This window comes from Perca flavescens, chromosome 3, assembly GCF_004354835.1.
Source record: "Perca flavescens isolate YP-PL-M2 chromosome 3, PFLA_1.0, whole genome shotgun sequence".
NCBI classification, from domain to species: Eukaryota; Metazoa; Chordata; class Actinopteri; order Perciformes; family Percidae; genus Perca; species Perca flavescens.
Window position 1 is genome coordinate 38,349,389 of NC_041333.1, and position 13,039 is coordinate 38,362,427.

The 13,039-nt window shown below is 44.8% G+C and overlaps 3 protein-coding genes across 3 annotated transcripts in view; 1 reads left to right on the forward strand and 2 right to left on the reverse strand.

Annotated features, from left to right (window-relative positions):
• The window catches only part of LOC114551846 (protein NLRC3-like), a 101,713-nt gene extending 94,809 nt beyond the window's left edge, over positions 1-6,904 (forward strand). The window contains exons 12-14 of the mRNA XM_028572730.1: positions 216-389; positions 1,497-1,543; positions 6,229-6,904. Coding sequence (XP_028428531.1) covers positions 216-389; positions 1,497-1,543; positions 6,229-6,764 — 757 coding nt within the window. The 3' untranslated portion in view covers positions 6,765-6,904. The remainder of the gene's footprint in view (positions 1-215; positions 390-1,496; positions 1,544-6,228) is intronic.
• The window catches only part of LOC114552945 (heterochromatin protein 1-like), a 600,023-nt gene that overhangs the window by 126,160 nt on the left and 460,824 nt on the right, over positions 1-13,039 (reverse strand). The window lies entirely within an intron of this gene.
• Positions 1-13,039, reverse strand: part of LOC114553107 (NACHT, LRR and PYD domains-containing protein 3-like) — a 582,600-nt gene that overhangs the window by 123,056 nt on the left and 446,505 nt on the right. The gene's annotated exons all lie outside the window — the stretch shown is intronic.

Below are 13,039 nucleotides of genomic sequence, written 5' to 3' on the forward strand. Positions count from 1 at the left end.
GTTTTGCATTCTATCACCCCTTTAAGTAAATCCTTACTTGGAGACAACAGTGGACGAATGTGATTGTCTAAAATTACGTGTGTGTGTGTGTGTGTGTGCTTGCATATGTGTGTGTGGGTGTGTTTTTTTGCGCTTGCATATGTGTGTGTGTGTGTGTGCGCGTGCTTGCATATGTGTGTGTGTGTGTGTATGTGTCTATGTGTGCGCGTGTTTAGTCTCTCAGGCTGTATGATCTCAGAGGAAAGCTGTACTTATCTGGCCTCAGCTCTGAGCTCCAACCCCTCCTATCTCAGAGAGCTGGATCTGAGCTACAATCATCCAGGAGACTTAGGAGTGAAGCTGCTGTCAGATGGACTTAAGGATCCAAACTGGAGACTCGACACTCTCAGGTATGGACGGACAGACACGTATTAAAGGACCCCAGTTCATGTTTAATGGAGGATCTGAGTAAAGGTGTATTTGTATTGAAGGTCAGAGGTCTGGAACGATTCAATTGGCATTAACAAAATAAGATTTAATCAAATCACTTATCACTTTTTTGTTTTGTGATCAATTTTTGATTTATTATATATTTCTTTAACACATATAGAACAAACAAATGCAATTGAACAGGAACTTTAACCCTAGCCCATCCCCCACCCTCTGCGGTCTTGAGGAAAACAAAACAAACAAAAATAAAAGAAATCAAAACAAAAATCTCAACTTGCCTAGTCACTCTCTTCTAATTCTTGTGGTGTTGAGGTCACCAGGATCGATACCTGTGCTGCTGCGTTTCTCCATAGTTGATGACTTGACTTTGTTAATCCTTCTCACTTATCACTTTAAGCAACGTACATTCAAATTAAGTACTTGCTTTTCCTAGTCAACTTTTGTACCGATATAGGTAGCTGAAATTCCGTACCAGTACCCAATGGTACCTTTTTTCGGTAGCTTAATTTCTCTCTAGAAAATAATTAATTTAATTTGGAAAAACAGGCCAAACATATTTATCTTATTTTTCCTCCCAAACAACCTCCAGCCTGTCAGTCTGTCACCAGGGCAGAGAGAACGCTGTTGTGCTTGTCTCAGAGTAAGTGTAACACCATGACAGCTTTAGCAGCATTGCAGAGCCGGCCCTCCCTATACGCGAACTAAATAGCTGCTTAGGGCCCGGCGTCTACTAGGAGGCCCCCAAACTTTGGTCCGACCATAGACCCGGACTGTGACCTATCTAACATTACCTGATTCTGACTGACATGGCAACCCTATGAATGTTGTTAATGAAATGTTCTGTGTTGCTGATAACGGTGACCTACATACAGAGTGAAACACGCTGCCCTCTGCTGCCGCTGCCTGTGTCCCCGCCGCGCCTTCACTAAATGGCCTCGGTTTTGACCGGCAAATACAACAAAGGGCCCCCAGATGTACAGGGCTGGCCCTGACTATGATGGTTACATTTTGCAATTATCCACAGCCCTGGAGTATGAAGTTGATTCTGTCTTTGTTTCTTCCTGCAGGGTGGACCATGGTGGACCGCAGACATTGAGACCTGGTCTAAGGAAGTGTGAGTGTATTTTAAGTTTGCTCTAAGAGAACTCAGCTGCGTGCTACACTAGTTTAACCCCTTCCTGGCACTGGATGTATAATATAAAATGAGGTTACTTATTATTTAAATGTTGTACTGAACAGGATCAGCAGATTAGCAGTTGATAGTGAATTGGCTAAATCTCCCTTTACCAGTGGATGTTATTTTATAGACAAAAGCAACTATTAAAAAATAATCCAGAAATAATAGCATGGTGCTTCCACTGTGGAACTACTTAACTCACACTGGCCAATCATGTATCTGGAGATCAGACTTGTCAGTGTGGTTTGAGGCAGTGTGAGAGTCCCGTACAGGAAACAGGAAACATCACTGCCTCTATCTCTGCCACAAGAAAGTTTTAAAACAGCAAACACAAGCTCTGAACTGCCCGGGAGTTTGTGGAACAGCTGAGTGTTTCCTGCAACAACAAAGCACTCGCTATGTCTCGCTGGTCTCTTTTCTTTCTCTCTCTCTGTGGAATTAAGCTCTGCGTCATCCCCCATCTCTCTCCCCCTTTCATGTCTATCCACTTTGAAATAAAGGGAAAAGTCCCAAATACAAACAACAACAAAAAAATCCTCTGCTGACTGTATGTGTCTCCCTCCAACGTGCTCTACATCTCCTCTCTGACTTCCTCCTTTCTTTTCTACTCCCCAACAAAGTCATCTGATTGGCTAGGAGTGTAGCTATACAGAACATAATTCACTTAGATTACTCCACTGAAAATACATCACACTTTACTTCAAAACAAAGGATTATGGGAAATGTTATGAACTGAAACACCATGTATTCATGTAGTTAACTGTATAAAATAATAACTTTATGTATATTTATTTAACAGTATTTGTGTAGCTCCCTACACTTGATTTTAGATGTTCTTGCTTGAAGTATGAAGATAAATTTCTCTTATGAGATATGTTTCTGTTTTTGTGGCTGGAAAGATGTTAGGATTTAATTAATTATTTTAAAATCCACAAACTGAACACGTTGATCCAGAACTAATAAATACATAAATACATTAATCAACAGTCGAGCCAACAGAAGGCTAACTTTGTTTCTTTATTTTTTACTCACACATAAGTTGTGTTCAAGTAGCCTTCAGTTTTCTTCTCTGGATGTTTTTAATGAATAAGTGTTGAAGAAACTCACAGTTCATAAACACAACACGGCCTAATTAATGTCACAAAGATGTTTAAAAGGTGAATAAAGTGAGTTGAAGTAGATTTATCTTCCAGTTCCACCCTGATGGGAGACCTGGTATCAGAGATACGACACAGACACAAACATATCATAAACAGGCCAGCTGACATTCTTGCCTGGGCCCGGGACGAGATCTTAGATGGGCCCCCCCTCCCCCTCCCCCGCGGCCAGATCTCTCCTTTTCCCCTGCTCTTCCTCTCCTCACATCTCTCACTAAAATTAATTGTGTAATCAGTCTCTGATCCATCCTGCTCAGACTCTCCGACAGGGCAGCGAGCCCCCCCGCATCACTCTCTCTATCTCTCTCTCTCTTCTCTCTCACGGGTAGCCTGACTCTGTTCCTCCGTTGCAGGGCAGCGGGCCCCTCCCGCATCCCTCTCTCTGTCACCTGACTGCATCTGGATCTCTCTCTGTCTCATCCTTACTGACGGAGCTACCAAACTCAACTGTTTCTGTCAAAGTTAACCTGTTGTGTCAGGCTTTATACAAGCTAATGGACGTTAACATTAGAGCTGGCCTGTTAGGTTACGTGACAAGGCTCGTAAACGTTGGCTGCGCTGTTTCTTACCTTGCTCTACGTTGACAGTTCCAGCTTCACCGTCACCACCTTTTTTTAAATATTTGTTTAGAAAATCTCTAAGGCCTCTATTTTCTTCTTCTCTTTTCTTTCCTTTTCCGAGCTCCGGACTTGTGCTGACCGGACATTTTGAGCGTACTCAACTTCAAATCAAGTGACAATATCAAATTTTGATCAGTGGCCAAACCATTTTTATGTTGGGGGTGGGGGTGTGGTTCTTGACCACCATTTCCAGGACAATTAGGAAGAAAACAAATAAAACGCTTTTATGTAGGCTAATTCAAATATTATGCTACATATTTTTTTCCACAAATAGGCCTATTTAAAAAAAAGATTTTTAATTATTCCATAATTTAATGAGGGCCCCCCCCCCCTACTGTGGGCCCGGGACAACAGACCCGTTTGTCCCCCCCTATCGGCGGGCGTGACCATAAATACAAATTTTTCATACCTAAACTGGTATTTCTATAAAGTGAACATCAGCTAACACCAGTTTTAGAAAGCAGATGGTTGAGAGCTGCTTTGTGCTGCAGTAGAAGAAGATGTGACAGTTTTATTAGTGAGACTTTATTCAGTTCATGTTTCTAGATTTGGATCATCAGTTGTCATCATCTGGGGTCTCATTTATAAACGTGGCGTACCGTATTTTCCGCACTATAAGGCGCACCAGATTATAAGGCGCACCTTCAATGAATGGCCTATTTTAGAACTGTTTTCATATATAGGGCGCACTGGATTATAAGGCGCATAGAATAGAAGATACTGCAGTCAAATGTTTGACTGGGGTTGCGTTGTGCATAGACTAGATGGAGCTGTGCTAAAGGGAATGTCAACAAAACAGTCAGATAAAGTCAAACTTTATTAAGTGTTCTGACAACTCCGTTCACTCCCATGGTAACGTTGTTCAAACGTTAATGAATGTCATGCCCATATTGCATATCAATCGAATTGTCTGCTCATTGGCTAAAAAGATAGACAAGTCTTATAGCATTTAAAGTGGTCCGAGAAAATGTTGATCGTCTCCACGTGGTCCCTGACATGTTGTCATCGGCTTGTCCGCTTCCATTGGCCATATCAGAGGCAAACCTGAACGATTGGCTAATATGAGCTACAAATCGAAAGCTTAGAAGCTTGGGAATACGATGACGCCCACATCGATCATGTAGCAAGCTGGGGAGAGAAGCTAGCGGCAAAAATAACAAATGCGGAAATGGAAAACTGTTTCGCGTTTTTCCGTTGTGATTCGGCCAGAAACTTCAACATTGTGAGGCGAACAAATCGTTTTGGAATATAAAGCTTGGATATTACATTTCCTTGGACTCTTGTGGATTTATGAAAATCAAGTTTTGGGCAATATACCACTTTGTTGCTGAAAGGACAACAAAAACAGGTATGGATGCACTCTCGACACCTGCGCAGATTACGGCTGAATTGTTTTATTTTCTGTTACTTTGTAACAGTTGTGTAACTGCTATAAATCATCTTATGCTTTGTATGTATGTATTTCAATTGGTGTGTCGCATGGCTGTATATTGTGAAGATTTAATGCTTTAAAGTTATAAAAACGCGAATGAGTGGAAGTTTTATCGAGGTTACAGCGACGCAGTGTCCCGTCAACGGGACAGTGATCCTTGAGAGGTTGATCCATATAATAGGCGCTCCGCATTATAAGGCGCACTGTCGTTTTTTGAGAAAATTAAAAAATTTTAAGTGCTCCTTATAGTGCGGAAAATACGGTACGCACAAAACGGGGCTGAAAATGTGCTTACGGCACTTCTCACGCAAAGGGTGTGATTTATAAAAAACAAACTTGACTGGAGAATGTGCGGTCCTCAACGCAAACTCTGACCCTAGCTATCGTGCAATCGTTACGCTCTATGTCCTCGTTATCGGTCCGAACTTTAATACTGTTCATAACAAAACCTGCATGAAGAAAAGTGTGTTTGTTACATTTTGATTTCAAATTGTATCTCGGGGTGGGGGATACCACTAGTTGTTGCTGTGATTTTAATAAGGTGTTAACAATCACAAATTGTTGTAGGCTAAACATATAAATACTGCGGTGAACCCGTGCGTAATGCCGCATGATGGCACTGCTGGCCCTGCAGGAGGACTACGCTAATGGAAGAATCAGGAGAGAAAGAGACTTCAGGGACCATGACAATGGATTGGAAAGTTTGTAAGTACACCAGAAGTTTATGAACACTTGCATGTTGGCTTCTGCTCTCTGCTGTTGTTGCTGCTGCCGGCAGTAAGACGATTGCTTAGGGCCGTGTACAAATTACAACACCGAAAAGAGATGCAACAAAAATATTTTTTAATTTAACTTTTTTTTTAAAGTAAGTGCTGTAGTACAACTAGCAGGAGACAAGTAATAACTGAGATAAGTTTGGAGACATTACCTTATTTAATCATTAAATTAATAAATATTTTTGTTGTATCTCTTTTCGGTGTAGTAATTTGTAGACGGCCCTAAGCAATGTCTAACTGCAGGTAGCAGCAGCAGCAACAGAGAGCAGAAGAGAGCAGGCAAGTGTTCATAAACTTCTGGTGTACTTACAAACTTTCCAATCCATCGTTTTATGAGTACATAACCTATATGTACTAGTGTAGAAGTTTGGTATAATTTTGGGCATTATTAGTGGGGTCATTTACGAGATACAAACGGGGGTCCATTAGCCCCTGCGCTAATAAGCTATTCAGCTGATAACGCTACTCTACGCTAACTCTCCCAATGTTAGACCCAGGTGAAAAAAAGCTTCTGGGGGGGTGTTTGGCTCGAGGTCATGGTGCAAAGGACCCTAGGGTGAAATTACTCCGAACCATCACTTTAATAAATCATCAGACGATAACCTGCTGCTGTATTGTGTCTTGTTCTCTCCATCAGATGTCTGTGAACTGGAACCGGACACAAACACAGTACACAGAAACCTCAAACTGTCTGACAACAACAGGAAGGTGACACGTGTGGAGGAGAAACAGTCATATCCTGATCATCCAGACAGATTTGACCGCCGGGCTCAGCTGCTGTGTAGAAATGGTCTGACTGGTCGCTGTTACTGGGAGGTCGAGTGGAGAGGAGAGGTTTCTATATCAGTGAGTTACAGAGGAATCAGCAGGAAAGGAGACAGTGAAGACTGTTTGTTTGGAGGCAATGATCAGTCCTGGAGATTGTTCTGCTCTGATGATGTTAGTTACTATGTCTGGCACAATAAGAGAAGTACATTCATCTCCTCCTCCTCTGTCTCTAACAGAGTAGCAGTGTATGTGGACATTCCTGCTGGCACTCTGTCCTTCTACACAGTCTCCTCTGACTCTCTGACCCACCTCCACACCTTCAACACCACATTCACTCAACCTCTTTATCCTGGGTTTATGGTCTGGCCTGGTTCTTCAGTGTCTCTGTGTCCTCTGCAGGACTGAGAGTCTCTCCTGGTTCCTCAGTGTCTCTGTGTCCTCTGCAGGACTGAGAGTCTCTCCTGTGGACAGAAACACTGACTGAAGATCAGCTGCTGAAATCAAAGTTCAGTCTGTTCACCATCACACACACTCTGCACTGTGAAGCAGATCTGAGACTCAAACACAAAAACATTCATCTGATTTCATCTCTGGGATTATCAACATTTGAACTGTTGGACTAAAATCACTTCATGATATGGAACATCTAAAAAAGAATCAACTGTTATTGGTTACTATTATGTCCTTTTATATTTTTAATCATATTGTAACAATTTTAAAATTTGGAAAACAAATATTTCTATAAACAATCATCATATAGTCTAATGTTTCTAAATGCTTTTAATAAAATCTATGGTTTATTAAAATACGTTTCATCTTGAGGGAGATCATTTGGTCATTTGATCTTATCATAATTTCATGACTTTGTGAATATTATATCTGAACTTTTAGCTTCAGTCTTCATCACAGACTCCAGCAGTTGGTCATAATAATGCTCCAAAATGCTGTCAAATTGTTGTTTTTTTAAATGGTCCCATTTTCTTAAGGGGAGGAGCCCTAAACCTGCCAAATTCCTTCACCTTTTAATGGTTCTGCTATTACCTTCTGCTTTGGTAGCACTAGGGTTCAAACCTTTCTGCCTAATGGCTGTCTCATCTTATTGCTTTTCCCCTCTTTTATTCCTGTTGGCCAGTCAGACTCTTAAAGTTTGGATTTTAGTTCTCTTACAAGCCAGTAACTGACCCTCTGCAGATATGATAGTTTTGTCATTGTGTAACAAACAATCCTTCATGGACATAGACTCTTTGTCCCAAAAACTCTAAGGATTAATACGATTATAAAATCTATTTTCATTTTACTTTGTAGTTTGAATTGAGGATTAAAAAGTTTAAAGTATGTGCGCAGGGTGTGATTTTTGAAAAAAACAGATGGGGGGTGGGTGTTAAATTAAGTGACTTGAACTTGACGTGAAAGTATAAGCGGAGCGTCTGTTTTATATCGTTGTTTAATCCATATGTACACGGCTCTGTTCATCCGTCTCCATCATTACACACAAGTGAACTGGCATACATGCAGTATGAGAAACCGTATACCTCAAATATAACAACCAACACTACTACCGTAATGTATTGATAAGAGCGTTATCCAAAAATGATATTTAACACAAAGATACATATTTTGGGAGGAAGACAGTGTTACAATTTATGACACAAAAAATGGGTAAAAACAACTTTCTTTAGAGTTCTCATAAAATTGTGAAATGTAACATTCACAACACTGTATCATCTGTTCATTATGTTGTTAGAGAGAGAGAGTGAGAGAGAGAGAAAGTGAAGTGTGAACTTTTCATTTAATATTCTTCTGACATTTTATCTTCCCTGTTTGTATTTTTTGTGACTGAATGTGGTTTTAAATCTGTTGAGGTGTGTTCAGACTGAAAGCAAAGACACTGATGATGTCATACAAAGTCAGAAAATAGAAAGCAAACTGTTACAGACCAGGTCAGATAGTAAACAGCTGATTTATTCATATTTCCACATGTAAATGGGTGAATTAAGTTTTTTTTTCAAACAAACCAGAGTGGTGATTGTTGTTGGAACAATTTATATATGTAGTGCCGGAGCAACATAAAACCTTTCATACCTGACAACGCCACCTCCTATTGAGGGTTAGGAGGAACCTTTGAACCCTTACTATGTTAATTAGTATGTTGTGTGACCAACTCTGGTTTTCCCCTAACAGGAACAATTTACAGGAGGCAAATATTGTACAAAAATAAGTTTGGTTTTATTACAAAAAGTTTAAAAGATTTCCAATTAAAATAGCAATTTGGCAGATTCACTACAAATATCATGCAAGTCACTACAAAATATCATGCAAGTCACTACAAAATCTACAGGGTCGAGGCTACATACACACCGTAACAGAGTGTCACCCAGTGCAGTCTCTCTACGAGGAGGCAGTGTGTCAACACGGACCCAGCCTTGTACAGGATCAAGCTGTGAGCATACATACATTGAGGAGAGAAACCTATGTCAAAACTTCCAGAAAAAGTATATCTAAAGACCACTTGTAAATGAAATCACAAGAAAATAATCAACCAAGGCAAATAACCAAAAGAAACAAAATGGTAAAATAACCGTAGAAAACAGTGACTGGACTGGTCCCCCTTTGAGAAAACAAACTTACATTAGTGACCAGTCACAAAGTTACAAAGTGTCTTGCAAATAATTTATTAGCACATTAATAAAAGAAGTAAAATATAAGCCTACTTTGCAAGGACACAAACTCCTATGGCACAGTTAATGCGGGAGGAGGAGTATTTTCCAGAGCTTTATGGCCACAGCAGCTCATTTGTCAGTAGTAAACTGAAACCATCCATCCATCCATCTTCGTCCGCTTATCCGGTGTCGGGTCGCGGGGGGAGCAGCTCCAGCAGGGGACCCCAAACTTCCCTTTCCCGAGCAACATTAACCAGCTCCGACTGTGGGATCCTGAGCGTTCCCCAGGCCAGGTTGGAGATATAATCCCTCCACCTAGTCCTGGGTCTTCCCCGAGGCCTCCTCCCAGCTGGACGTGCCTGAACACCTCCCTAGGGGGCGCCCAGGGGCATCCTTACCAGATGCCCGAACCACCTCAACTGGCTCCTTTCGACGCAAAGGAGCAGCGGCTCTACTCCGAGCTCCTCACGGATGACTGAGCTTCTCACCCTATCTCTAAGGGAGACGCCAGCCACCCTCCTGAGGAAACCCATTTCGCCGCTTGTACCCTGGATCTCGTTCTTTCGGTCATGACCCAGCCTTCATGACCATAGGTGAGGGTAGGAACGAAACTGACCGGTAGATCGAGAGCTTTGCCTTCTGGCTCAGCTCTCTTTTCGTCCACAACGGTGCGATAGATTGAATGCAATACCGCACCCGCTGCGCCGATTCTCCGACCAATCTCCCGCTCCATTGTCCCCTCACTCGCGAACAAAACCCCAAGGTACTTGAACCCCTTCACTTGGGGTAAGGACTCATTCCCTACCTGGAGAAGGCATTCCATCGGTTTCCTGCTGAGAACCATGGCCTCCGATTTAGAGGTGCTGATCCTCATCCCAACCGCTTCACACTCGGTTGCGAACCGATCCAGTGAGTGCTGAAGGTCGCAGGCCGATGATGCCATCAGGACCACATCATCTGCAAAGAGCAGCGATGAGATCCCCAGCCCACCAAACTGCAACCCCTCCCCACCCCGACTACGCCTCGATATCCTGTCCATAAATATTACAAACAGGATTGGTGACAAAGCGCAGCCCTGGCGGAGGCCAACCCTCACCTGAAACGAGTCCGACTTACTACCGAGAACCCGGACACAGCTCTCACTTTGGTCATACAGAGATTGGATGGCCCTGAGTAGAGACCCCTCACCCCATACTCCCGCAGCACCTCCCACAGTATCTCCCGGGGACCCGGTCATACGCCTTCTCCAAATCCACAAAACACATGTAGACCGGTTGGGCATACTCCCAGGCTCCCTCCAGGATCCTTGCGAGAGTGAAGAGCTGGTCCGTTGTTCCACGACCAGGACGGAATCCGCATTGTTCCTCCTCAACCCGAGGTGCGACTATCGGCCGAACCCTCCTTTCCAGCACCTTGGAGTAGACTTTACCAGGGAGGCTGAGAAGTGTGATACCCCTATAATTGGCACACCCTCTGGTCCCCCCTTTTAAAAGGGGAACCACCACCCCAGTCTGCCACTCCTTTGGCACCGTCCCAGACTTCCACGCAATGTTGAAGAGGCGTGTCAACCAGGACAGCCCCTCCACACCCAGAGCCTTGAGCATTTCTGGACGGATCTCATCAATCCCGGGGCTTTGCCACTGTGTAGTTGTTTGACTACATCAGTGACTTCCGCCTGGGAAATCGACGACAATCCCCGTTATCCTCCAGCTCTGCCTCTAACATAGAGGGCGTATTAGTCGGATTCAGGAGTTCCTCAAAGTGCTCCTTCCACCGCCCTATTACCTCCTCAGTTGAGGTCAACAGTGTCCCATCCTTACTGTACACAGCTTGGATGGTTCCCCGCCCCCTCCTGAGGTGGCGAACAGTTTTCCAGAAGCACTTTGGTGCCGACCGAAAGTCCTTCTCCATGTCTTCTCAAACTTCTCCCACACCCGCTGCTTTGCCTCTTTCACGGCAGAGGCTGCAGCCCTTCGGCCCTTCGGTACCCTGCAACTGCCTCCGAGTCCTCCGGGATAACATATCCCGGAAAGACTCCTTCTTCAGTCGGGCGGCTTCCCTGACCACCGGTGTCCACCACGGTGTTCGTGGGTTACCGCCCTTGAGGCACCTAAGACCCTAAGACTACAGCTCCTCGCAAGCGCAGCTTCAGCAATGGAAACTTTGAACATTGTCCACTCGGGTTCAATGCCCCAGCCTCCACAGGGATGCACGAAAAGCTCCGCCGGAGGTGTGAGTTGAAAGTCTGTCAGACAGGGGCCTCCTCCAGACGTTCTCAATTTACCCGCACTACACGTTTGGGCTTACCAGGTCTGTCCAGAGTCTTCCCCACCCCTGACCCAACTCACCACCAGATGGTGATCGGTTGACAGCTCTGCCCCTCTCTTCACCCGAGTGTCCAAAACATACGGCCTCAGATCAGATGAAACGATTATGAAATCGATCATTGACCTTCGGCCTAGGGTGCTCTGGTACCAAGTACACTTATGAGCATCCCTATGTTCGAACATGGTGTTCGTTATAGACAATCCATGACTAGCACAGAAGTCCAACAACAAACAACCACTCTGGTTTAGATCAGGAGGCCGTTCCTCCCAATCACGCCTCTCAGGTGTCTCCATCATTGCCCACGTGTGTCGTTGAAGTCCCCCAGCAGAACAATGGAGTCCCCACTGGAGCCCCATGCAGGACTCCAGTCAAGGTCTCCAAGAAGGCTGAATACTCCGAACTCCTGTTTGGTGCATATGCACAAACAACAGTCAGAGTTTTCCCCCACAACCCGCAGGCGTGGGGAGGCGACCCTCTCGTCCACCGGGTAAACTCCAACACAGCGGCGCCAGCCGGGGGCTTGTGAGTATCCCCACACCCGCCCGGCGCCTCACACCCTGGGCAACTCCGGAGAAGAAAAGAGTCCAACCCCTATCCAGGAGTATGGTTCCAGAACCGAGACTGTGCGTGAGGTAAGCCCCACCAGATCTAACCGGTGGCGCCCACCTCCCGCACCAGTTCCGCTCCTTCCCCACAGAGAGGTGACGTTCCACGTCCCCAGAGCCAGCGTCTGCCGCCCGGGTCTGGTCCGTCGAGGCCCCTGACCTTCACTGCCACCCATGTGGCATCGCACCCGACCCCAACGGTTCCTCCCACAGGTGGTGGGCCCATGGGCTGGAGAGATGGGAGCCACGTGGCTTGTTCGGGCTGTGCCCGGCCGGGCTCGTGGCAAACCCGCCACCAGGCGCTCGCCGACGAGCCCGCCGCCTGGGCCTGGCTCAGACGGGGCCCCGGCTTCCTCCGGCAGGGTCACTCCATCTCTACCTTGCTTCTTCATTGGGGTTTTGAACCATTCTTTGTCTGGCCCCTCACCTGAGACCACTTTGCCTTGGGAGACCCTACCAGGAGCACAAAGCTCCAGACAACACAGCCCTCAGGTTCACAGAGACACACAAACCTCTCCACCACGATAAGGTGATGGTTCACGGAGAAGCAAACTGAAACATACAAAGAAACTACAAAGTGAAAAACATTCTATAAAAGTAGTGCATGGCTTGCGGTGGCATAAGCAACACAAAAAGGGTAACATTTAGCAGACACATTAATTGCTACCACATATGGCTAAAACAGCTGATAGGCATTACCGTCAATCTGCCCCAGTTCACTCCATAAAGGACGGGAACTTGTGCCTGGCTATCAACCTAGTGTGACCAAAAATCTGAAATCAACCTTAAGCTGTACTTGCTCCCCAAATTACCGCAGCCAAACATTTTCATACCTGGGGTCTCATTTATAAACGTATGTCATTTGACACAAAAAGGGGCTGAAAACGTGCGTATGCAACACAGTCTCACTCCCTACTCGTCAAATGTATGACGCATGATCAAGAACCCTGGCGTCAAGTTTCAACGAAAGAGGTGTACCCTTGACGTTATTTTTCGGACGAGGGTTCCGTCAGATAGAACATGTTATTCCCTCACCGTCAAATACCGAAAAGAAAAAACAAAATCTGTGACAGTTATTATTGGTATT